The sequence below is a fragment of the Mesocricetus auratus genome, unplaced genomic scaffold, assembly GCF_017639785.1.
Source record: "Mesocricetus auratus isolate SY011 unplaced genomic scaffold, BCM_Maur_2.0 Super-Scaffold_100006, whole genome shotgun sequence".
NCBI classification, from domain to species: Eukaryota; Metazoa; Chordata; class Mammalia; order Rodentia; family Cricetidae; genus Mesocricetus; species Mesocricetus auratus.
Window position 1 is genome coordinate 84,864,332 of NW_024429190.1, and position 24,674 is coordinate 84,889,005.

Below are 24,674 nucleotides of genomic sequence, written 5' to 3' on the forward strand. Positions count from 1 at the left end.
ATGGAATTTCAGACCCTTTGTATTCCAGGCTTTTGTTAACTAGGACACCATGGATGCTTATTGTTGGACAAGCTTGCAGGGCGCTTTGAGGCATGTGTCACCAGGCTAGACTTGCCTTCTGTAGACAATGCCTGCCTATACTTGCAATAACCGGGCAGTGCTTAGCTGCCTTCTTCACCTCAGGAGGGTACCAGGCTGTGTAGTAACGTCTTCACTAAACCCGCTCTGTGGTTAGACAGTACAGGTCATGAGAGTCCTGGCTTGAAGAGCCACAGGAGGCTGCCACTGGGAAGCACTGTAGACCCTGGCTCATAGACAGCATGTCACCTGGCTGGAGGGGAACAAGGGGCTGTGTTAGGAGGCAGGCTTAGAGTCACATGAGAAGACAGATCCCGCAGAGCCTTGTGGGCAAGAGGACAGACGGTGAGACTTTCATTCTGAGGGGGTTGGGTGCTGTTGGGGATTTTGGGAAGCAAGGATGGTACCTTTAATGTTTAACCATATTTACTACCAGCCTTAGCTGAGCTCAAGATGGCTGAGTGATGAAGTGTGTGCTCTCTGAGGCCCACCAGGACTTGAAGAACAGGGACATTTGGTGGTAGTGGGGGGTTGTGGGGGTGGACACCCAGGGGAACTTCTGTTCTCTTCCTCTGTGATAACCAGAAAGGGGATGGGCTGTTGCACTTTAATTGTTGTTGCCCTGAGGAGGTCTCAGTGTAAGTTGGGCTGGCCTCAAACTCAGTATATATATAGCCAAGGGTGACCTTAAACTCTGGATCCTTCCGAGTCTAGGCTCTTCAGTGTCTGTCATCATGCCTGGCTCAGCAATGTGATGACAGGACAATGAAGGGTTGTTGTATGGCCAGGCTAGCCTTGACTCCTCCTCTTCAACCTCCAGAGTTCTGGAATCTTAAGTTCAAGGCCAGTCTGGGCTGTAGAGTTTCACTGGGATCTTAAGTTCAAGGCCAGTCTGGGCTGCAGAGTTTCCCTGGATCCCACAATGCTTTTTGTTCTCTCAGTGTATGCATGCGCTCTTTTCAAGTGGACTCTAGGTTGTTGGGACACAGACACTTCTTAAGCTGGACCTGAGTATTGGAGGTTTAGCTCTTTGTTTTGATGTAGGGACACCATAAAACATTACTAAGTTAGTGTGAGAGCTCAGACCCAGACTCGTTTGGAGGGTACTTTTACCTAAGAGATGAAGATTGTGTCTATGTGTTTTGTACTGGTGTGGGCCAAGAGTAAATGCCAAATCACAGTCCCTTACAGATGAAGCTGAGATGGGGCGCTGGCCTGGCTCCTTCACTGTGTTCACTTTCCTTCATAGCTGTGAGTTGTCTGTGAACTGTCTAAGCACCAACACATCCTCTTTTGTTTTCTTCTTTCAGAGAGTGGGTTAATCGAGCTCCATCCATTCATTTTCTGAGAGTGTTAATTTGCCTGAGGCTGCTAATGAGGGATCCATGTTATCAGGTTGGTTGGAAAAAGTAAAACTCTTCTTCACTTGCAACAAAAAAAATAGTTAAATTAAAAGCCCAGTGGGCTTTTCTTTGAGATGGACCATGTTTCCTTCACGAGTGAGGACCTTCCAGATGTGGCACACAGCTCACTGCTATTTGACGAGACTAGGAAGAGGTGATTTGCAGGCCAGTTCATCTGTGTGTTTATGCTTAATTTGTAAGGTTCAATATCCGAGTTCTGGTCTATGTGTTCACCCACCGCTGCTACTAAGCCTTGGAAGTCATTTCGAGTTCAAGGAGGTATACTGTAGTCCATACACCGAAGCATGTTTAAGGTTATGAGGATCACTAGGGCAAAGTTATCAGTGACAAGAGGGACACTTGGCATGTGACTCCAGAGGCAACCCATGGGAACAACAGGGCTCTAGCCTGTTAGCTGCCAAGAACCCATCCTTCCCGCCTCTCGGTTGGTAACTCTGAGCCCAAGAGAGCATTGGTCTCAGGGGAGGGGCCTGCACTGCAGTCAGACTCTTCCCCTTTCATCACTGGTTACTGGGTATGTTGCGTCTAGGTTACAGCCTCCTGCATTTTAATGTCCACAGGAATCAAAGGGGATCTCACAGATACAGATTCTTATTCAACAGGTGGAAACGGAGGCTCCTCATTCTACATTTCTTTTTAGAGATTAATTTTTATTTATGTGCATGTGTATGTGTCTGTTCTGTGTGTATGTTATATATCTCCCTGGGCCTACAGAGGCTAGAAGAGGATGTTTGGTTCCCTGGAACCAGAGGTGCAGGTGGTTTTGGAACCAAACTTTGGTCCTCTGCAAGAACAGCAAGTACTCTTAACTATTGAGCCCTTTCTCTATCCAAATTCTGCATTTCTAACACAGTTCTAGGAGATGTGAAGGCTGCTTAGCCATAGGACCATAGTTTGCCTGGAATAGGAAGAGTTTCGTGCTTTAGCCATGAGGCTACCCAAGGAATCTGACTGGAAGATTTCTAGGCTAGCTTGGGGCAGGCAGGGAGTTGCAGAGTGCTGCTGTTTGCCAACCTGACTGTGTTTCTGAAGCACCTAGAGGTGTTTCTGTAGGCAGGCAACAACAAAGCCAGTTCCTCAGTAACAGTGAGGCTGCTCTGGCTGCCCTGAACTGTGTGACAGGCCGTCATGGCGGCTTCTGTTCAACTATGGCAATATCTCAAGAGTGCCTTTTATTTGTACAGACTCTTGCTTTTGCTTTTTCTCCCGAAGGATCTTGTTTTATGCTGAGTCCTTCCGAACTACTAGGATGCTCACACCACCCAGGTTCTTATGGTAGATTGATTCTTACTCAAGCTACAATGTTCCCTTTCATTGCCCCAATCACCATCTTTCCCAAAGCTAGCATTAAAACAAAAAGTGTCTCTTTGCCTTGATGGAGTTTTCTGGGGCTCTTGATCACTGTATGTCTTTTCTTTTCCTTTAGAGTCTGCACACCTTTCCTCACATTTATCCTAAACCAGCTTTGTGCTGTTATATCCAACTGCATCCCTTTGCATGTGCTGTCAGGGCATCTAGCAAATGCTGTCCTGGTTGTCCACGGTCACGTAAGCCACTGTGTAGAGCTGGGTGACCCGTGCTTCTTAGAGCTGCCTGCTGCCAAGCTATGTGAGCGGCGTATGGAAGGAGGAGCATGTGTCTGGCTTTTCTTGTCAGGCCAGGGTGTGCTGATTGCTCCCCTTCCTCAGTGCTCACCCCACTTTCCCTCTGGTAAGTCTCCGTGTGGGTAAAAACACAGGATGTAGAATATTAAAGAGTATTCAAGGAGGAACAGCCCGTTCTCAGGCTTACCAGACATCAGCAAAAGTTTTACCTAGAATACCTTGTTTCCTGAGAAAATTGGTGGCTGTTGATTTGCTTTTAAAGTATTGCTTTTGATTGATTGGCAGAAGATAGATTGCATTCCCCTTTAAAGCAAAAAATGCAGTGGCTACTTTGTTTATGGTATTTTGATACACAGTGTCCCGGAGTCCCTGGTTGACACTTTCCATAGAAGGGGATTCTCCCGAGCCTCTGCTTCTGGCTTGCCTCCTGAACAGAGAGCGAATGCTCTGCCAGTTGTGTGATGCTCTGAGTTGCCAAGAATTCTTGGCCAAAGTCATGAGGCCATGCGGGGGATTACTAGCCCGTACTTGGGTGAATGTCAGCAAGCCTTTGCTGTCACTGCACTCTGCTTTCCTCTTGTGGAGTCCCTGTGCAGGTCTAGAGCCCAGCTCTGTCTCCACTCTTCATGCCCTGCCCTCCAGCTGTGCCCTTAGAAATCGCCTCCTGAGTTTTGCGGCAGAGCCTGGAGCCATGCTGGTGGGAGCGTTCTTCTCCTCTCCTCTTTGTTATTTGAAATATTTGGATTATTGTGCAGCTGTCTTTCCATCTTTCAGGAGAAATGTCCCTTCTGCTGGCCAGGTTTCATCTCTCGTCCACTTCTCTTCTTTCTTATGGTGCCTCTCCTTCTGTTTCCCCTTATGAAAATATCTTCTAGTTTTTGCTTTCATTCATTTTTTTCCTAAATCAGAATTTCCGTATTTAGACCAGATTGGCATGAGTTCTGGAGCACTGGGCTTAGAGTTATGTACTAGCTAATACCTGGATACCTGAAAGCATTATTTTCTTGATCCAGCTGTCTAGGTCTTCTCACATTTATGACTGCAAGTTTTCTTTTCAGTTTTTTAAAAAAATTCATTTCCATCCATCCATTCTCTCTCTCTCTCTCTCTCTCTCTCTCTCTCTCTCTCTCTCTCTCTCTCTCTCTCTCTCTCTCTCTCTGTGTGTGTCTTACATTACACGGAACACATGTGGCCGTCAGCGGGCAGCTTATGGGAAGCACTTCTCTCCATCCACCATGCGGGTCTCTGGGATGGAGCCCGGGTCACCAGGCTTGGCAGCGCGTGCCATCCGCCAGCCCCACACCTCCACTCCTCACAGCACCAGCTTCTCTACCCAGTCAGCTTCCTTCTGTCGAGTCAGTGTGCTGCACAGCTTCCACACTGAACTTCATGTACAAAGTGTGCTCTGGAAGACAGTGCTGTCAGGCTGCCCCACTTGACTTGGGGCTAACGTTCGGAGGCTTAGGCAGATGTCTACTGCAGCTTCTAACCACAGCAAAGACAGGAAAGATCAGAGAAGCCATTTTTTAAAGATATAGTTATTTAGAATTATTTGCGATTAGAGGATTTAAGTCGGGTTTTAAGGATAGGTGGAGTCCTCCACAGGATAAATGTTCATCTAAACTAATTATAGGCATCTCTAACACACTGCTTGTCAGCGGCAAGAGGAGATCTTAAAAGCCTCCAAGCTGTAGTTGCATTAGATGTGAGGGGTGATGTGAGGGATGATGGGAAGGGCGATGGGAGGGGTGAGGCGAGGTGTGGTGGGAAGGGTGATGGGGAGAAGGATGGGGGAAGGGGAGGGGTAATGGAAGAGGTGGTAGGAGGGGTGAGGGGAGGGGCGGTGGGAGGGGCGAGGAGAAGGGTCAGGGGAGGGGTGGTGGGAGGAGGTGAAGGGAGGAGTCAGGGGAGGGGAGGGGAGAGGGGAGGGACAAAGGGAGGGCTCAGGGGAGGGGCGGGGGAAGGGAGGGGATGGTTCTTGGCCTCATATTGGTAGGAGGGGACAACAGCCACAGTGTCTGGTAGTTTTGCTGCCCTGAAGAGCCCTCTCTCTCACCTAGCACCTGCGTGCTGTTTACTCCAGACTATTTTTAAATCTTGGCTTCTACAGAATGTTCTCTTCCTCGTTACCATCGTAGCCTGTAGCATCTGAGCGCCTCGCTTCACCGCCTATCATTTGCTGCTGCTGCTTTTTGTCCACAAGTTTGTATTTTTAGCCTTGGGCGTTTCCCAAGTCTACCTTTTTTTAATGGTAGGAAGAAGTACGGAGAATGGGAGATGGGAGGCAGGATGTAGTTCTGACCAGATGGTTTTTTGTTTATTATTTTATATCTCCACAAACACAATTTTATATTCATAGCAATTTATCTTAAGTACGAAATGACAAATACTAAATACTCTGTGTTTATATTAGAATGTAGAACCTAAAGAAACAATAATAAATTATACAACTTAGTAATGAAGCCACTTGTAAAATACGTACCTCTTGTCCTCTAAGATGCTCTATTGCTTTTATTTTATTAGGAAATACTCCATAAATTGGGTGGGATTGAAGACCTAGCTCAGGTAAGACTGCTTCTGTGAAAGCTGGTCTTGCGTTTACATTCTGTTCTTGGCAAGATGGACTTGGTGCCTGTCTCTCTCCAAATACTCTCCCTTAGCATGCCTCGGGATAGGGGTAAATGTAGTAGCTGAGGGATGCGGATGCCTCCCTGCTTGCCTTCAGAAGCAAGGAGGGGGATTGGCTTGTACTGATGCTGAAATCATGAGCTGCTAAAGCTCAAAGCAGCTCGTGCCTGTCTTGTGTCAGCTGCCTGCCAGGCAAAAGCAGATGGGTTGATAACTGGCCCTGAGACATGACACTCACAGGCACGGAGAGATGGAAGATATTTTGTTCTTCTAATTGGCCTCATTTACCCAGCCTGTTGAAATAAAAAAAGAAGTGCTGTAAAAGGTTACATTTTTAATTTGTAGCGTTTTTAAATAAATCAAAAAACTTTAAAAGTCAAATGTCTTTAGTTAATGATGACAAAAAAGACTATTGTCATCATGATGTGCATTGCCCGTCCAGTTCATTTACCATGGTGTGGAGAGGTACAAAGTCATTAGTACATTTTTCCCACATAAAATACCCACTCTTCATTAAGTGTTCCTAAGTTGATAATGTAAGGAATGATCCTGATTTTAGGTTTTTCTGCATGGAAAAATATTTTATAACAAATCATTCTATTACCCTCATGTCTTATAGTATCTTAAATTATATTACGATTAATGATAGACAGGTGACTATATGTGCTAAGCAACTTGTTGCTCAGCGAATTGGGCTCCATAAGAGAGCAAAATAGTGTCTGGGCATGTCGTTGAGTGGGAATGGCCCAGTCTCACAAAATCTGTGGTAAGAAAGGTGACTTAGGTTTTTTTTTTTTTTTTTTTTTTTTTTTGGTTTTTATGAGACAGGGTTTCTCTGTATTGTTTTGGAGCCTGTCGGTCCAGCTCGGGCTTGAACTCACAGAGATCCACCTGCCTCTGCCTCCCGAGTGCTGGGATTAAAGGCGTGTGCCACCACAGCTGGGCTGTGATTTAGTTTTATTAGTTTCAGTTTTTATCTTTTCAGGATAAGAAAGTTAGGCCAGCATTCCACTACCCAGCCCGTACGTTCACTTTTTTTTTTTTTTTAACTTTTGGGCTGGACTCACTGTGAAGCCGACTCTGCTTCAAACTTGTAGTCTTCTTGCCTCCACCCCAGTAGCTAAATAGCAGGTATATACACACCCTGATCTTTTGATTTTTTTCTGCCTGTTTATTCTTATATGAGCTGCAATCTCACCATGTAACACAGGCTATACTAGAACTCTTGAACGATCTGCTTCAGCTGCTTGAAGTTGAGATTACAGTCATGTGTTACTTTACCAGCAAAAAGTAATTCATGATAAACTCACGGCCCTGAAAAACTCATTCTGAGTGACTAATGGGGCAAGCCTAGTGGAAATGTTACGGTTTGAAGATGAAGTTCCCCCATAGCTGATTCTTGATGCCCAGCTGGTGGAGCTATGTTGGGAGCCACTGGGAACCTTGAGAAGCAGGGACTAGCTGCAAGAAGTGGCTACTGACCTGTCATGGAAACGTTCCTGCCTCTGGTCCCTTCCTGCCATTCTTTCTGCCGCCGTTACTTGAGCATCTTTTGTCTGTCTCACCTCCTCTCAGGGTTTGTCACAGCTATGAAAACCAAACACAGTCAGATTAACCCTGAATCCTGGGAAGGTGATCCATGATCAGCTCTCTAAAAAATGTAACTGGAGATTCACCTCATTGAGTGAAGTGAACTTCCATGTGCTGCAAAGGACCCTTATCACTTATCTACGGCTCCTGCTCTCGTACTGTGTGCTTCTCTGAGCCTGTTTCTTAGTTATTGACTAGCAAATATTGTTAATTTTTCTATGTATACTGGTTAAATATAATTTGGGATACTATAAAATGTTAATGTACATGGTAGGTTATAAACATTTTACTGCAAGGTAAGTCAAAGAATCAAATTATCATGTGTATCTTACATTAATCACACCATAAGCTTAACTCAGTTACAAGTCATTTTGGGGTGTTAGGAAAAATGGTGAAACACTAAGCTCAATATCCTGTGCTTGAGCACAGCAGGCCCAGGAGTTCTGCACAGTAGTAGGTTACTCTCTTGTGCCATCTGGGGCTCATCGGAAGCCCCGCACTCTTGTTTCCTGTCTGCTCTTGGTAGCAGCTTTCTGACTGACTTATTGGGTTCGTCTTTCCAACAGTACATGGAGATTGTGGCCAACGAGTACCTCGGCTATGCAGAGGAGCAGCACTGTGTGGACAAGTTGGTCAACATGACGTGTAAGCATTGTTGCCAGGGACACAGCTAATGGCGTGGACTCGCTGGGAGTGGAGCATGATGTTTACAGCAGGAAAAAGGACACCTGTTGTTCTCACTGGTGTTTCACTCACATGGGGTGTGCGTTTGTCCCAGAGGATGGATTCGGTAACATGGGTCCCCATGGCTTCCCGTGACAACTCTTCCTGTGGCAAGCATATTTGTTTCAGGAAAGGTGGTTTCCATATGAGCAATATCTAGTGGAGGGTTCTACCTTTCAGCTTCTGTGAAAATGTCAGACTTTAGTTTTTTGCTCCTGAAATTTGGGTAATAATTATACCTAGGTCATCCAGAGCCTGAAAAAGAAAACTGAGACCCTCACCTGGATACAGTGTGGAAGCTGTGGCCTGGGTATGGGGCATCTTAGTCATCCATGTGGCTTTCTTAGAAGCTTGACGAGTTTCTCTTCCATTACTTCCCCTCCACCTGCCAGTCCCTGCATCGCCACATTCCCCTTTCCTCTCTCCCCCCTCAGGTGTGGCAAGCCACAGGCTTCCTGCTGCTCAGGGTGCCTGCTCAAGCCTTTTGTCTTTGTATGGACAGACTGGTTTCCCATGCTTACTGGCTGGGTACACACTGGCTCTCCTGTGCAGGGGAGAGGCCAGGACCAGGAAGTTATTGAGGGCAGCTCTCTTGGTACAGGAACTTTCCCAGGTTTTATGTCTGGCTGACCTTCCTTCTCTTCCTGAGTTGGGATATTTGCGAGCAGCATCTCTCTCCCTCCCGCCCCTCCCCTCTCTGGTTTTTTGAGACAGGGTTTCTCTGTGTAGCTTTGGAGTCTGTCCTGGCACTCTGTAGACCAGGTAGGCCTCTAACTCACAGAGATCTGTCTGCCTCTGCCTCCTGAGTGCTGGGATTAAAGGCGCGCCACCAGCACCCGGCTGAGCAGCATCTATTAAGTACATCCCTTGAACTTGTAGAAGGTCCAGGAGCCTCTTCAATTGTAAATATGAGGGAGTCTGCTTTTGTGATACTTTCTCATTTATATTACTATTTGAGACTGGGGTAGTTCCTAGAATTGAAGCGCACAGTCCTGTCCTCCACTGCTCCTTTTGCGGGTCTGCATTTCCATTTTTCCTTTCTCTACTTCCCCTGGACATTTGAGGAACCCAGGTTTCATGACTACTGCCTCTTTCTTTCTTTTTTTTTTTTTTTGTTTTTTGTTTTTTTGTTTTTTGTTTTTTTCGAGACAGGGTTTCTCTGTATTGTCTTGGAGGCTGTTCTGGAACTCGCTTTGTGGACCAGGATGGCCTCGAACTCACAGACATCCACCTGCCTCTGCCTCCCGAGTGCTGGGATTAAAAGCGTGCGCCACCAACACTGGGCTCGACTACTGCCTCTTTCAATCTCTGGATCTCCCTTTGAGTTATTTCTTTCTTCAATAGATATTTTTCAAAAACTTGCTGCTGTGAAGGACCAAAGAGAATGGGTTACTGCAAGCGGAGCCCACAAGGTGAGTGGACCCCCAAAAAGCTCATTCTTGAGTTCTGCATGACCCTGTGTGGCATCAGTTCACATACCCAAGTCCTGAGCCTGATGGTTAAGCTACATATCATTATAAGTCATAACACTGGTCACCCAACCTAAAATGATGGTTTCTCTACTTATCTCCTTATGATCCTTATGAACATAAGGAACAAACTACTGGTACAGTTTATGAAGGATTTTATTTTTCTATCCATTTAATGCCACCTGAGTGCATTACTTTAATGTTGTAAACAGAAAGAAGTTGTTTATTTCAAATAAAATGAAAGTCATCAAATAAAAGACATATATATTTTTACTATAAACAAAACCCATCTGTCTTGTAGGGTTTTATTAGTTGGAATCATACAAAATCACCATTGTCTGTAAGCCAGAGATAATTGAATATAGGAATTTCATGTGACACAGACTCACAAAGTGATATAGTATTTCAAGCATAAGGATCAAGTATTTATCTTAAGGGGCAGGAGATGTGGTCCAGAGAAAGAAATTTATTCAAGATGCCTGGGGTCCTGGGCTCTGCATTCCCAGAAACACCACACACATGCATGCACATGTGCACCTTAAAATAAATGAATGCAAGTTTACTTGTAAGAATATGTTTATTCCACTATTTAGCAGGCAACTGGGCAGGGCAGATTTCAATAACCTGTTGAGTCATCCTATCCAGGAGGCCACTGTAAATATCAAAGTACAACTGCCTAAAATACGTTAACATACACTATCTGTGGTCTAGGGGGTGAGTCTAGGCGATGCATAGCAGTTTTCACTTCAGCAGATGATGTCAGTGATGTTGCTTAGCTCTGACAGAAAAGCCACATTAAGTTATTAAGTTGGCTTGGCAAAAATTTTGAAAATGTGGTTTCTAGGATTGAAGTTTGTGAAACACATCAGGTGATGGTGGGGATGCAGAAGGACTTAGAGAAAGATAGCTTCAAAGGAAGGAAGTAGGAAGGGTATCTGTATCATGGAAGCAAAGCTCTATCCCGGAAGTCACTTCACAGCCTGCAGCTCTGATGGCAGCATGCTTGGCAAGAAAGTTTTTTATTTTTTGGAGGGGATGGCATCTGTGCTCTGAAAATTTAGGAGGAAGAGAATTTACATTAACGAGGATTCAGGGAACACATTATTCTCTAAGGAAAGCCATGAGATATTAAGCAATTTGGTCCTAGTTTAAAAAAAATTATGTTTTGCGATGAATCTCAACCTGTGGGTCCTGATCTCCCTGGGGCGGGGTGGGGGTGAGGCTGATGAACAACTCTTTTACAGGGGTCACATATCAGATATCCTTCATGTCATATATTTATACTATGATTCGTAAAAGAATGTTATGAAGTAGCAATGAAATAGTTTTATGGTTGGGTCACTACAACACGAGGAACTGTGCTTATAAGGGTCTCAGCATTCGGAAGATTAAGAACCACTGGTTTATAAAGACACTCAATACCACTTTAGTGGGTAACATTTGGAAGAAAACAAACAAGTAATTACAAAATCATATATATGTATGTATATACTTCTACTTGTATGCATATATATATTTTTAATAGAGTGAAAGAGAAGAATCCAGAACAAAAATAGCAAAAGGTCAGTGTCCATGATCTCTAGGAGCAGTGCACCATGCAAGATGCTTTTAGGATCTCTGCAATTGTGCTTTTCCTTCCATTTTTCAGACATTGGTGAATTTACTTGGTGCCCGAGACACTAACGTCCTGTTGGGTACTCTTCTGGCACTGGCTAGCTTAGCAGAGAGGTAAGTGCGTCTTGGTGCAGTCCAGTCCTCAGTGTGGCTGCTGTGGCAGCGTAGGTGGGAGATGCAGAGCACAGGCTGACCCATTGCCTGCTCAGTTAAGGCACATGGGGGGGAACGGCGTATGGTGAAGAGGTACCTGGTTAGAAAGTTGAAGTCAGATGGGAAAGCTCCCCTCTCTGACCTATGGCGGGGAGATCTGGAAGTCAGATGGGAAAGCTCCCCTCTCTGACCTATGGCGGGGAGATCTGGAAGTCAGATGGGAAAGCTCCCCTCTCTGACCTATGGCGGGTCACCCCATTTGCTCTCAGGCCTCATCTGCTATTTGATGGAGCATCACTGGAGCTTTCCCTCCCTTTGGCTTGGGAACAACTGCATCCCTATGCCGGTCGGATCCCCACACCTTCTTTCTTCATTCTCACCTGTACGCTCCCTGGAAGCCCATCCTTCTATAGTGACATTATTTTAAATGAAACAGCTATATACTTTCATGTCAGTGAGCAGGTGATTATGTTTTTTTTTTTTGTGAACAGTATGTGATTCTTTGCTTCTCTGTGTTCCCACCTCACAACTCCTTACAAGGTGTCTAAGTTACTTTTCTATTGCTGTAATAGAAGGAATGATTTATTGGGGCTTGAAGTTTCAGAGTGTGCATCCTTGACTGTTATGGCAGGAAGCATGGCAGCAGGTAGGCAGGCATTGTACTGGAGTAGTAGCTGAGAACTTACATCTTGAGACACAACCATGATACAGAATGAGCTAACTGAGGATTGCTTGAGTCTTTTGATTCAAAACCTGCCCTCACTGACAGGCAACATCTGATCCTTCCCAAACAGTTCCATAACCTAGGGCCCAATTATTCAAACCTATGTGCCTATGAGGGCCATTCTCAAACCAGCACATAAAGTAATCTGACCACTAGGATAGAAAAATGTGACCATAATAGAATATCTTTGTAGGAACTACTAATAATTTTGCATTTGTAGTCCAGAGTGTAGGGAGAAGATCAGTGAACTCAACATAGTAGAAAATCTCTTGATGATTCTGCATGAATATGACTTACTCTCCAAAAGGTAGGATTTCCTCCTGATGAAAATGCTTCCACAGGGGAACATGGAACTTGTAGTAATTTAAATCTATGACCTTTGGCCACGGTCACTCAAATTTCTCTCTCTCTCTCTCTCTCTCTCTCTCTCTCTCTCTCTCTCTCTCTCTCTCTCTCGTAATCTTAGATTACTGTGTGGAATAGGTGGAGTTGCAAAAGCCATTGTGTTTAAGGCAAGTGAGATAATGTGTTGACTCACGTTGTGGTCTCATTATAACTCAAAACAGAATTTGGAACAAAATGGATTCCTTTCTGCTTCTGCTGTGATTGCTCTAAAGGAAGATGTGCAGATGGCTATTGGACATGTTTAGGCTTGTACATCTACATTGTTTGGCATTAAACCACAATTTTCTTAAAAGCCAAGAGTATAGAAATCCTAAGAATTCGGGATCTGATCCTTGCAGTGATTTTTTTAATATAAAAAATCCTTTCAAAGCTGACTTAACAGTGTTTTACAAGAGTGTTGGTATAGACAAGAGTCTATGCTTTCACACTTGATGATTTGAACTCACTCAAGAGACAAGGTGCCAGACCCTACCTCAGCTGAGTAAGGTCAGAGTGTTCAGCATGAGGTAGGGGCAGGCTGGCAGAACTCCCTGGGTCCTTGCAGGAAGATGCAATCACCAAGGCTGAGCACAGAGTAGAGATTCCTGATCAGAGTGAAGGGAGGTAGGAGGAAATATCTCAGCAAAGATGGTACTGAATCCTAGAGGTAGACAGTGGAATGTGAGAAGAATACACTGGCAGGGACTGCTTGGCCAAAGGAGGCAAAGTGTCTGAAACTAGCACAGTTAATACATCAAAAAATGTGGCTAATTCTGACAGGTTATCAGGACGTTCCTTAAGCCCTCCTGAATCCCTTTTATCTGAAAAAAAACTATTTTCATCACGCTTATCTAGGTTGTTAGGATGGGTTTTGCATAGTAAGACGGTGTGGATTTTCACATGAACGTTATGGGAACTCCCAGACTTTCAGCACAACACATTTATATTCCAATAGCACACGTGAAAGCAGGATAGCAGCAGAATACACGCACATGACGTGCTTAGAATAGAGAATGTTTCTCTTGTAGGTAGCTTGAGAAGATGTGTGACTGCCCCAGTCAGGGGCAGTGTGACATCACACCAGACAGGGCAGTGTGACATCATACCAGACAAGGGCAGTGTGATATCACACTAGATGGGGCAGTGTGACATTACACCAGTCAGGGGCAGTGTGATGGCATTGTGGGGTAGAACATCATACCAGACAGGGCAGTTTGATGATGATGTGAGATGAAACAGTATTGTAGACATTATCAGCTTAACATAAAAGTAGGAGAGGTAGCCACCATGGACCCATGTTGTATGAGTGGGAGTAAAATGGAGAGAGAGAGAGAGAGAGAGAGAGAGAGAGAGAGAGAGAGAGAGAGAGAGAGAGAGAGAGAGAGAGAGAGAGAGAGAGAGAGAACCCCTGCTTTACAACTTACCCCAGGGTATAGGGAGCTTGTTTGTAGCTAAAGGCAGTTAGAACATGAAGAATTCCTGTTAGGACAGTAGGACATGGGGACAAAACCAGCAGGAAGTTGGTCAAGACAGACCACAGGGGAGGTGGATCAGCTCTACAGTGGCAGCCCATGACTCAGCAGAGAGGCGCCTGGCAGAGGGTCACGCCCCTCGCTCATGATCAAGGAGCACAGGGTGTAAGAGTAGTGGCTCAAGTAATGGATTCTGTGCCCCAGTGGAGGCTCCAGTCATGTGATGTCACTGACGCGGGACTGCTGTGATTCTCACCCATGCTCCCATCGCCCCAGACTTACAGCCGAGCTCCTGCGATTGCTGTGCGCTGAGCCGCAGGTGAAGGAGCAGGTGAAACTCTATGAGGGCATCCCCATCCTGCTCAGTCTGCTCCACTCTGACCACCTGAAGCTGCTGTGGAGCGTTGTTTGGATTCTGGTCCAAGTGTGTGAGGACCCAGAGACCAGCGTGGAAATCCGTATCTGGGGTGGTATCAAGCAGCTCCTTCATATTTTACGAGGGTAAGTGGGGGCTTTGGTCTTATGAATTAGTAGAATATTAGACTAGCTCTTTTTTGTTTATTTGTTGTGTTTTTAGACAGGTCTCTCTCCATAGGCCTGGTTATCCTGGAAACCACTATGTAGGCCAGGTTGGCCTTGAACTCAGAAAGATTCACCTACCTCTGCCTTCTAAGCACTGGGATAAAAGGTATATGCTTCCTGTTTTAGTCTGTGTTCTATTGCTGTGAAGAGACACCATGACCACAGTAACTTTTTTTATATTTTTAAATTTAAATTTAAATTAGAAACAAGGTTGCTTCACAAGTCAGTTCCAGGTCCCTCTCCATTTCCCTCCCCTCCTCCCGTATCCTCCTTCCAACCCCCCAATATCCCCTCATTTCCCCAGGGAGGGTGAGGCCCTCCATGGGGGTGTCCATAGACTGTCATTTCATCCAGGGCAGGGCCTAGACCCTCCCCCAAGAGTTCAGGGTGAGAGTGCATCTCACATTGTTGGATGGGAGTCCAAAATCCATTTGTATAACCGGGATAACACAGTAACTCTTATAAAGGAGAACATGTAAGTGTTGCTGGCTTACAGTTCCGAGGCAGGAAGCATGCAGGCATGCAGGCATACATGGTGCCGGAGAAGGAGCTGAGAGTTCTACATCTGATCAACATACAACAGGAAGAGAGAGAGAGACATTGGACCTGGCTTGAGCATTTGAAACTCCAAAGCCAATAAGGGCATATGTCCTAATCCTTTCAAATACTGCCACTCCTTATGAGCCTATGCAGGCCATTTTCATTCACACCACTACACCTACTTTAGCCTGACTCCTGACACCAGATATCGCGGTAATATTAAACCACACAAAGTAGGGATGTCCTATGATATTTTATTGAGGGAGAAGTCACTTGCATGAGAAGCCAAGAATGCTGAGAACCAAAGGTCCACACACTGCTCTGTGGGATGCAACTGGAACCCAAAGAGAGAGCGTATCTCCCTCCGAGTTCTTTTATCCCCCATACATTCTATGTACCGTGACCACACCCAAACGGGCGTAGTCAGTGCTACAGGTACTTAAGAACTGTCCGTACACATGATCATGAAAGGAAATGGTTTGTTAGAAAAGTTTTAAATTGAAGTTTCTTGATATATATTTCATTGTAACTATATTTTCTGAATTAAATATCTTGAAGTATTGAATAATAATACATAGTGGGACCATCTTTGGGGATATTCTGTTACTTTATATTATTACAGAGCATAATTCAGCCCCAAGGGTGCCAAGTCAGAGTCACGGGCAGATATTTCTGCTCAAAAGAGACGGGCGTGCTTGTGCTCCCTGGTCCGTCAATAGAGTTTATTCTGTGCTCTCAGGCAGAGTGCCTTATCCATTTTAACATCACCAGAGATTATCAAATCACTATGACTAAGACTTCATACATATGATTCCTTTATGGATTTTCTCTGTGGAAATATTTCAGAGCATTAGAAGAGACTGCAGATATATGAACAATAGTTTTAATAATGATTTCTGTGATTGTGAAGACAAAGAGAAAGTGTATAGCCTACTGACAATCTCCTAGCTTTTATAAAATCCTCAACTACTTGGATGTGTAGATTATAAATATTTCACCAGTCCTGTGACATAATAGGCTATTCCCTTTGTCAGAATAATTGCAAAGTTGTTTTGTTTATGCTTGTAGGGTGAAGATGATGGGTGTAGCTGTCCTTGGATAGTTGCTATTTTCATTTTTTTAAGTTTTATTTTCTTAATGATAACTGGCATTATGTAATAGTTAAGTATTATTAAAAGTTAATTATAACACAAGGTGTTTTTCCCTCATTAGCTCAAATCATAGGTTTTATATAATTGATAGATGGACGTTGTTTCATGTCTAAAGACTCATGTTCCAACCCTATCCATGAATGGTGTTAGAAAACATTTCCTTGAGAAGGTGATACACATAAACTCTTACTGGATGTTTAAAGTAGCTAAGGTGATTTGGAAGGGCTTGTTCCCAGCTGGGTAAGTACATTGTGCCCGGGGCCTATGCCTGCACCTGGCCACCAGGACAGGTGTTACAGAGCTGCTGCCTGGTGCCTGGTGACTGGCAGCCCTAGTGTTAACAGACTGTTGCAGGGTGGTTTTCAGGAAACCCGTTTAGGCCTGTACACCTGCAGCCTCCAACAGCAGGCACATTGCTGTCAGGCTCAGTGATCACCACACAGAGTTCCCAGATAATTATGACCGCAGATAAGACCATCAACAGAACTGCTCCTTGTCCCAGCTCAGGACAGAAAGAACAGAATGACCCAGATAGCATGGAAGGGAAGACAGGACATTTTGCTCGTGTCATGTGTGGGAACGTACAGACCCAAACAGCTGATGTCACGAGAAATAAATAACTAAAGTAACCATATAAACCAAAGGGAACAAAACAGATAACAGACAGAGCATCTGCGGTGGGAAACCGTGCACCAGGAACCAGCAGACCAACTGCAGAGCACGGATTTGTGAGCTGTGGCTGAAGATGAGTAATTGAGCTGTAGAAGGGAGGAAGTCACACAGCCAAGATGGGAAGTGAGTGATGAGTGATGAGCATAGCCCCGCAGACTAACCTAGAGACCAGAACAGCCCTGGATGTAGTGAAATAGAGGGAGAGCCTTATAAAGATGCTCTGAGGCAGAGGAGAGGACAGAGAACAGAGACAAATGGCTGATAAGGCCAGGGGAAGACAGGGCTTCAAGCCATGCCCATGGAGAGAGACTCCTGTGAAGCCAAAGAGGAAACAGCTGAAGATTGAGCAGGGTTGGTTTTCACTAAGAGGAACTCAGAGGAATCCCGGCTGAGATGCAGCCACGCAGACTGCAGTGCCCCAAGAGTTCAGCCCTGGGGAGTGCCAGGGAAGGCTGGGCAGGATCTCTCATCTCACACCGTACAGCACACTTGGTTCTAGCAGAGGAAGCAATTACAAACATAGAAAACCTCACTACCTGGTGCTCATTTCTTTACTAGTTTGTTTATTATACAAAATGCAGGCTTGTTATGAGATTTTCATTGTGTTTGAAGCACAGAAGAAGGTGAACAAATGGCCTGAGCAGTAACTCTCCTTTTACAGAGACAGGAATTTTGTTTCTGACCGTTCCTCCATCGGAAGCCTGTCCAGTGCGAATGCCGCAGGCCGAATCCAGCAACTGCATTTATCAGAAGACCTAAGTCCTGGGGAAATACAGGAAAATACTGTCTCTCTCCAAGCAGGTATCTGTCTTATACCATGGTGTTTTGTCTCTTAGTTCTGCATTCTTTATTGTGTTGGTATTCCTTGTTATAGCATTAGTATAGTGGTGTTGAGTGTACCCAATTGCAGGATCCCAAATGTGTAACAGTGAATCCACATGGATGCCAGAGCCTTCTTGGAATTGGTGTTGGACTGCCAAGCTAATGATGCAACAGATGAGGTCACTGAATTAAAGCACATAGCTTGATCTGGGCCAGAACCATGCTCCCTACAGTTTTCTTGATCTGAGACTATCCCACTTAATACACACATCTACTCACAAGGGGCCAGGGAGTCTCCTTCCCTAGACCAGTTTCAAGAAGAAGGAAGAGATGACAACTGCGTGGGCTTCTCAAGGGAAGTGAAAGCTGAGCTACCCTTTTCCTGGTAGCGCTTCCTCCAGCTTGCACCTGTCAAGGTGCCTGAGCTTTGGGCGTGTGGGTGCTTCAGGGAAGTCTGGACTCTGGAGCAGCCTGGAGAGGACCAGAGGATGCTGGAGGCGAGTGGAACTTGGGGAGGCTCAGAGAAAGGAATACGTGTGACAGAGGACGAGCATTGAAAGGCAATGGGCACAAGACAGGCTTGCTTTGCTCGCAGCGGTTTCCTTCTGGAGAATCGAAGCATAGTTTGATCAGAGACATTTGAGGGCAGAGAACTAGATCTTCCTTCCCTTTGAAGTCTGTGTGCGCTTGGAAAGGCCTCTCCCTCTCACAGGCTGGGCTAGCCTGCCTGTTTAAAGGTTCACCATAGATGGGACCAGCTGGTCCCAGAACCTTGTAGGTGGCACCAGTGGGTTCCAGAGCTCCTGGCATTGTGTGTGTGTTCTCAGAGAGGTGCAATTGGTGATCACAATGGGACTTATAGGGACAGTGTCTAGAGAGGGACTTAAGAGGCTTGGGGGCCAGAATTCCCCAGGTGATCAGCTCGGCAGGGTACCTAGGGCTGTACATGGACACAGTGTTCTGGAGCTGTATTCATCATGTGGGTTTATTCGACATCACTCCTTTCACATCTCAGTAAGAAAGGGAAGCCATTAGTGGAGTCTAGGTATTTCCTTCACCTAGATGGATGGCCATGTGTCCTTAGCTGTGTTTCTCAAGACCCCCAGGCTTCAGCTTTGCTCATGGGAAATATTGTTGTGAGTATACAGTGATGTGTGGAAGTTGTCAGCATAACATAAGGTGGCGGCTCAGTAGGAGGAACGTGTCTCAGTTACAATGCCACCAGAGGCAGCTGGGGAGCAGGAAGGGCACAGCTCAGGACTCTGGGCCGCTGATGACTGACAGTCTGTCACCCTCTCCGAAACTGCACAACATAGCGTCATCACCAGGATTTGGGGACTGTACTGAAAGCAGTGATTCATTTACCCAGCTGTTTATTGTATTCCTGGTAAATGCTGGGCACGTGGTGGGTCCTGGGGTTGCTGACAGGTTTAACTGCTTCCTTTCCAGCTTGCTGCGCTGCCCTGACAGAGCTGGCACTCAATGACGCCAACGCCCACCAAGTGGTTCAGGTAAGAACATTATGACCACGCCCCCCTTGGGTTGCAGTTTGTAATCCAGCAAATGGGTTTGAGGACCCATCATGTAACTAACAAATGTTTTAACATTTCTTCTTTAGCTTATAGAATTCCGGTTTATATTTTCATCCTAAGTTAGCTCAGTTGAATTATGCTCTAGTTTGTTTTCCTGTTGTGATAAAGCATTGACCGGAAGCAGCTTCAGAGAGGTAGGGTCTGTTTGACATACAATTCCAGCTAACAGTCCATTAGTGGGGAAGTCAGGGCAGGAACTCAAGGCAGGAACCTAGAGGCAAGAAAGGAAGCAGAGACCGTGGAAGAGTTCTGCCTACTGGCTTGATCCCTTTGGTGTGTGCTCAGCCGACTTCTTATACACACAGAACCTACCCTGGGGTGACAATGCCCACAGGGAGCTGGACCCACCTAAATTAATTAGCAATCAAGAACATGTACCATGCACACTCAGTCACATGCTAGGCCGACTGAGGCAATGCCCCCACCGAGACTCCCTCAGGTAACTCTGGGCTGTGTCAAGTGGATAGCTGAAGGTAAGTAGAACTTAGGATGAACCGATGTTGGTAACTTTTCCCTGCCTTACTACCATCCGTTTCATTTGGGTTCTTGCCGGGTATCTCCCCCATGTGGAGTTTTACAGAGGAGAAGACTAATAGCTGTGACTTCGCCTTCAGAATGCATGGTGGTGGTGGGGATGACATAAAGCCCATAGGCAGCATGGCTCATGGGAAAGCGGTGGGAAGAGCAGCAGACTGGGTACAGCTCCTGCTGTCACGACTTGCTGGGTTCACTCCCAGAGGAAACAAAACTCATTCCACCTCTCACGAGTGTACCCATGAATAAAACAGAGCTATAAAATAATCTGCAGGGCAGTTACAGCTATAGGGGTCAGGTTCACACAGTCATTGATAGCTGGCAGAAAGTCACAACAGGCTTTTTTCAGCTCCATGCGTATTGTCTGAGCAAGTCTAAAACAGTGCTGCTTCCACAATTCCCCTAGCTTCCTTAAAGTTTGTCCTTTTTGGGGTCATTTTCCCTTTTCTTAAAATACTTATTTAACAATGATTAATCTCTGAGTACTCATTGTCTAATTATCAAAGGCAGAAAGGGAGGAAGTATCTATGTTTTATAGTTTGGATGGGGTATTTTGGAATGTGTATGCACCTGTGTTTTCATGTGTCTGTTCATTCATGTGTGTGGGTGCACATGCGTGTGTGTGGAGGTCAGAGGTAGCATTCATCAGATATCCACTTTTTTAAAAATTAAGATTAAAAAACGATGCATGCACAAGTCTGCCTGCACAGGGTGCCTGCAGGGCCCAGAGGGGCATAGCATCTCCTGGAGTTGGAGTTACAGGTGGTTAAGCCACTGTTTTTGGTGCCAGGAACCAAACTCTGGTCGTCTGCAGGAGCCGTGTGTGCTCTCCTATACCAAACTGTCTTTGCATCACCCAGCCTTGTTTCTGAGACGGGGTGATTCATTGGCACCGGACCCACTGATGCAGCAAGACTGGCTGGCCGGTGGTCTGCAGGCAGCCTCCGCTGTCAGTGATTGAGGGGGATCTCTGCCCTTTCAGCACTGGGATTACAAGTGAGCCACCTCACCCAGTTTAATACTTCATGATTGTGGCGCAAGTACATCACTGACTGCACTATCGCTGCAGTCCTGTAGTTTGCATATGAAGATGTTTGAATTCCTTTATCCTGTTCCTTCATATTCTCCCACTCTTTGTTTTCATAATATTTAAATCACTTCACATTTGTGCAGCTTATTATATAACGTTATTATATAATTGCACCTTGAAAAAAATTAAGCTTGTTTGTAGTCTTTGGCATTTAAAAGTATCCCGTTGACAGTGTTAGTATTGTCCTTACTATCTGTTTATGCTCCTTCTGAATGCTTCTCTCTGTGTAGGATTGCTACTGGTTGCTGATCCATGGCCTCTTTATTTTTCCAGGAAAATGGTGTATATACAATAGCAAAATTAATTTTACCAAACAAACAAAAGAATGCAGCAAAAACTAATCTACTGCAGGTAACAAGCCTGTCTTTTGCTCTTTATCTCAAGGTACTGAAATCGGGGGAGCCTTTAATAAGATAGTGTGTACTTTTTAGGATTGTGTAGGTTAGCATGAGTGACTGTGCTTAGTGATAAGTCAGCATGAAAAACAGTGACTCCAAACAGCATGAAAGGCCCAAAAACAGCTCCTTCATGTGGGTGACTTAAGTGGCTTATTGAAGGTTAGTGACTGAGGGGATAGGTATGTTTAGGTATGTTTAGCCTTGCTTAGACATTGTAAAACACACGTGTGTACCAGAACATCACGCTTCCCCATAATTGTGTGTAATTTCCATGTTTTTATCTATGTGTTCAAAAGGAAGGTCATTTTAAAAAGGGCTTTACTATTGTCATCTAGCATAATGGCCAGATTTTGCAGAGTCCCTTGGTACTACTGTGTGCAGCCAGGCGGGGGCTTTGGAGAGGACATAGGAAAGCTCCGCTTTCTCTAGTGCATCCAGGCACACAGCTCAGCCAGAGCTGTCATGAGCATGAGCCTTGCTAAGTCAAGAGGTTTTAAAACTCCAGATAGAAAGGGTGCCAAGGAGTACAGCTCTCCAAGCTCTCGTCTCCCCGGTTTCCCAGGCTCCTTCATGTCCCTTTGTTCTCTGTCAGACTCTGGGCAGCTTCGTTTGGGCCTTCTATGTTCAGATCATCAATTTTATGAAATTATTCCAGGTTTCCAGAAGACCACAATCACTGCACTTGTGGTCTGGGTCACAAGTGTACACAATCACCCCACTGGTGGTCTGGGTCACAGTGCACCCCCTCCCTCCTGCACCCCTTGCCCCCGCTGTCCTAGTCAGGGTTTCTATTACTGTGGTGAAACACCACGACCAAAAGCAGATTGGGAAGGAAAGGGGTCAGCACAGGAACCTGAAGGCAGGAGCTGATGCAGAGGCCCTGGAGGGGTGCTGCTTACTGACTTGCTCAGCCTGTTTCCTCATAGAACCCAGTACCACCAGCCCAGAGATGGCCCCGCCCGCAATGGGCTGGACCCTCCTCTATCCATCACTGATGAAGGAAATACCGCATAGCTGGATGCTATGGAGGCATTTTCCCTCTTTTCAGATGCTTTTAGCTTCGGTCAAGCTGACGTAAAACTAACCAGGGCACCCCCCATTTCTTTTCTCCCTTATGTTCTCTCCTCCACTCCTCTTCGTTCTTATCCCTCCCCCTCTTCCTTTCTCCCCTGAAGAATATCAGAACTTTTCTTTCTATGTGAAAATATATAACTACAGTTATTTGTTTGTGTGTGATCCTGTGTGTAGGCAGTCATGCTATGGAGCATGTTTTGATGTCTGAGAACAGTTTGTGGGCATTAGTTCTCTTCTTCCACCATGTGGGCCCCGGGGATCAAACTCAGGTCATTAGGACTGACAGAAAATGCCTTTGCCCACTGAGCCACCTTGCTGGACCCGGAAAACTGTTTTTCTCAGTTAAAGCTTTGCAAGCCTGCCACATTTGAATCCAGTGTGCCTGTCACTGTTTTTATACGCAATGGTTTCTAGTGGTTAGAAACTGTGTGAACAGGGAGCGTGAACCCCAAGTTCCTGGAAGTCTTTGGTTTTATGGCTTCCTTGGCAGAGGAGTGTTATTTCTTATCTCTCTGCCCATTTTGTACTTTCTAGAAGGAAGCAATGGCCAGTGTGGGATAAACAGGGCCACATCCCCAGCATCAGTCCTGCAGCCAGCGGAGGGACTCCAGGACTGGTGGCAGTTTTCCTATTCGTGAGCTTGGTCTGCGGCTTAGGGTAGCCACTCACAGGGAGCCTCTGTAATGTCTACCCTGGTAATTCTTACTGGAAATGTTTTAATTTGTTGTGCTGCCCTGTAAGAGTCGTCTCTTTCATTTCCTAGTGTTATGCTTTCCGAGCCCTGAGGTTTCTCTTCAGTATGGAAAGGAACAGGCCGCTCTTTAAAAGGTATGAGCTTGAAGGGGCATGGGTGGTTAGTGAGCTAAGGCACTTGTGAGGCCAGTCTGGGTTCACACTCTTTACTCTTAGGAGCTGTTCGAAGAGAATGGCTTCATGCAAGTCATGCCTCTCCAGACTTCACATGCCTCTCCAGACTTCTTAGGGACCATGCAAAGAGAATAGCTTCATGCAAACCATGCCTCTCTAGTCTTCTTAGACTCCACAGATTTAACAGCTTTGGGAGCTCCCTCACAGGCCCTGTGACAGCTAGCTGCATTGGTACAACGCCTCGCAAACCATGTAACTGCTGGGGCTTTGGTTTTAATTAACGATATTAACATCTCGAATGGATAGAATCAAAAACATACTTGTTTTTGACCACTGAGAAATTCCAAAGTTAGTCCGGTCATTTCCCCTTTACCAACCAAGAGTTTGTTTAGGTGCCCTTGATAGGCTGGGAACCAGGGCTGGGCTGGAGGTGAGTTGGTGAGCGTGGTGGAAAAGCGGCCTTAGGAAGCACACACATTACACATACAGGACATGCACACCATTTGGGCAAAACCCATATACATAGTCTTACCAGAATTTTATTGATGAGGGAAGTCTGGATGTCATATCAAATCCTCTGCTGAGAAGTGTGGTTTGCTTTATATTATTTCTTTATTTTCCTATGATATTTGAATTTAGGGGAAAAGAAAGGAAAATGTTAATTATAAACTGTCATTTCATAGCCCAAAACCATTCATTTTAATGAATTCAAACATTTTAAGAGGCCATTGAAGCCAGTACTTTGTAAATGCATAATTATCTCTATTTTTATTACCAGCACTCTATTTTCATAAAACATTTAAATTGGGGCTGGAGAGATGACTCAGAGGTTAAGAACACTAGCTACTCTTCCAGAGGTCCTGAGTTCAATTCCCAGCAACCACATGGTGGCTCACAACCATCTATAATGAGATCTTGTGCCATCTTCTGGCTGGCAGAATGCCGTATACATAATAAATAAATCTCATAAATTATATTTAAAAATTAAGAGTATAATTATATCCTAGGGTTAAGTTTAGAACTGCAACAAATGACTTCATGTAAGCGCTAAGTACTTCATAAATACCCAACAAATATCCTTTTTGAATATACTTAGTGTCTGTACCCCCAGATAGATTACAAACAAGGCCATGGTATAATCTGTTTCTGTCCCCTTGTCTTTTATTGCCATAGAAGCAAATAATGAGAGAGGCACCCCTCTCACATTCTAAGTGTGAGGTACGGTGTAGGTGACTACAGCACGGTGTTGTTCAGTGGGTCTTTAGAACATGGCTCTTCCTCTTGGCTTACTCTGCAGGAAATGCAGCTATCATGTGAATTTGCATACTAAGCCAGAGCGCAGTACTCTGCTCATAACCTAATGGGTTAAGCTTGTTGGTAGGGTTGGTTGGTGAGTGAGTCACATCCAAAAGGGAAGCAAAGGCTCACTGTCCCCAAGCTCCACATTAAGTGTGTGTATGTGTGTGTGTGTTTCCATGTTTCCCTGTAG

The 24,674-nt window shown here is 45.3% G+C and overlaps 1 protein-coding gene across 5 annotated transcripts in view; it reads left to right on the forward strand.

The window, feature by feature from the left end:
• Positions 1-24,674, forward strand: part of Nek10 (NIMA related kinase 10) — a 186,749-nt gene that overhangs the window by 25,623 nt on the left and 136,452 nt on the right. For 4 of the 5 annotated variants that reach the window (XM_040747626.1, XM_040747628.1, XM_040747627.1 and 1 more), the window contains 11 exons: positions 1,389-1,473; positions 5,630-5,671; positions 7,891-7,969; positions 9,392-9,459; positions 11,165-11,244; positions 12,228-12,314; positions 14,140-14,364; positions 17,470-17,609; positions 19,080-19,141; positions 21,120-21,197; positions 23,082-23,146. In XM_040747626.1, coding sequence (XP_040603560.1) covers positions 1,389-1,473; positions 5,630-5,671; positions 7,891-7,969; positions 9,392-9,459; positions 11,165-11,244; positions 12,228-12,314; positions 14,140-14,364; positions 17,470-17,609; positions 19,080-19,141; positions 21,120-21,197; positions 23,082-23,146 — 1,011 coding nt within the window. The remainder of the gene's footprint in view (positions 1-1,388; positions 1,474-5,629; positions 5,672-7,890; positions 7,970-9,391; positions 9,460-11,164; positions 11,245-12,227; positions 12,315-14,139; positions 14,365-17,469; positions 17,610-19,079; positions 19,142-21,119; positions 21,198-23,081; positions 23,147-24,674) is intronic. The other variant, XM_040747629.1, reaches the window with a different exon arrangement.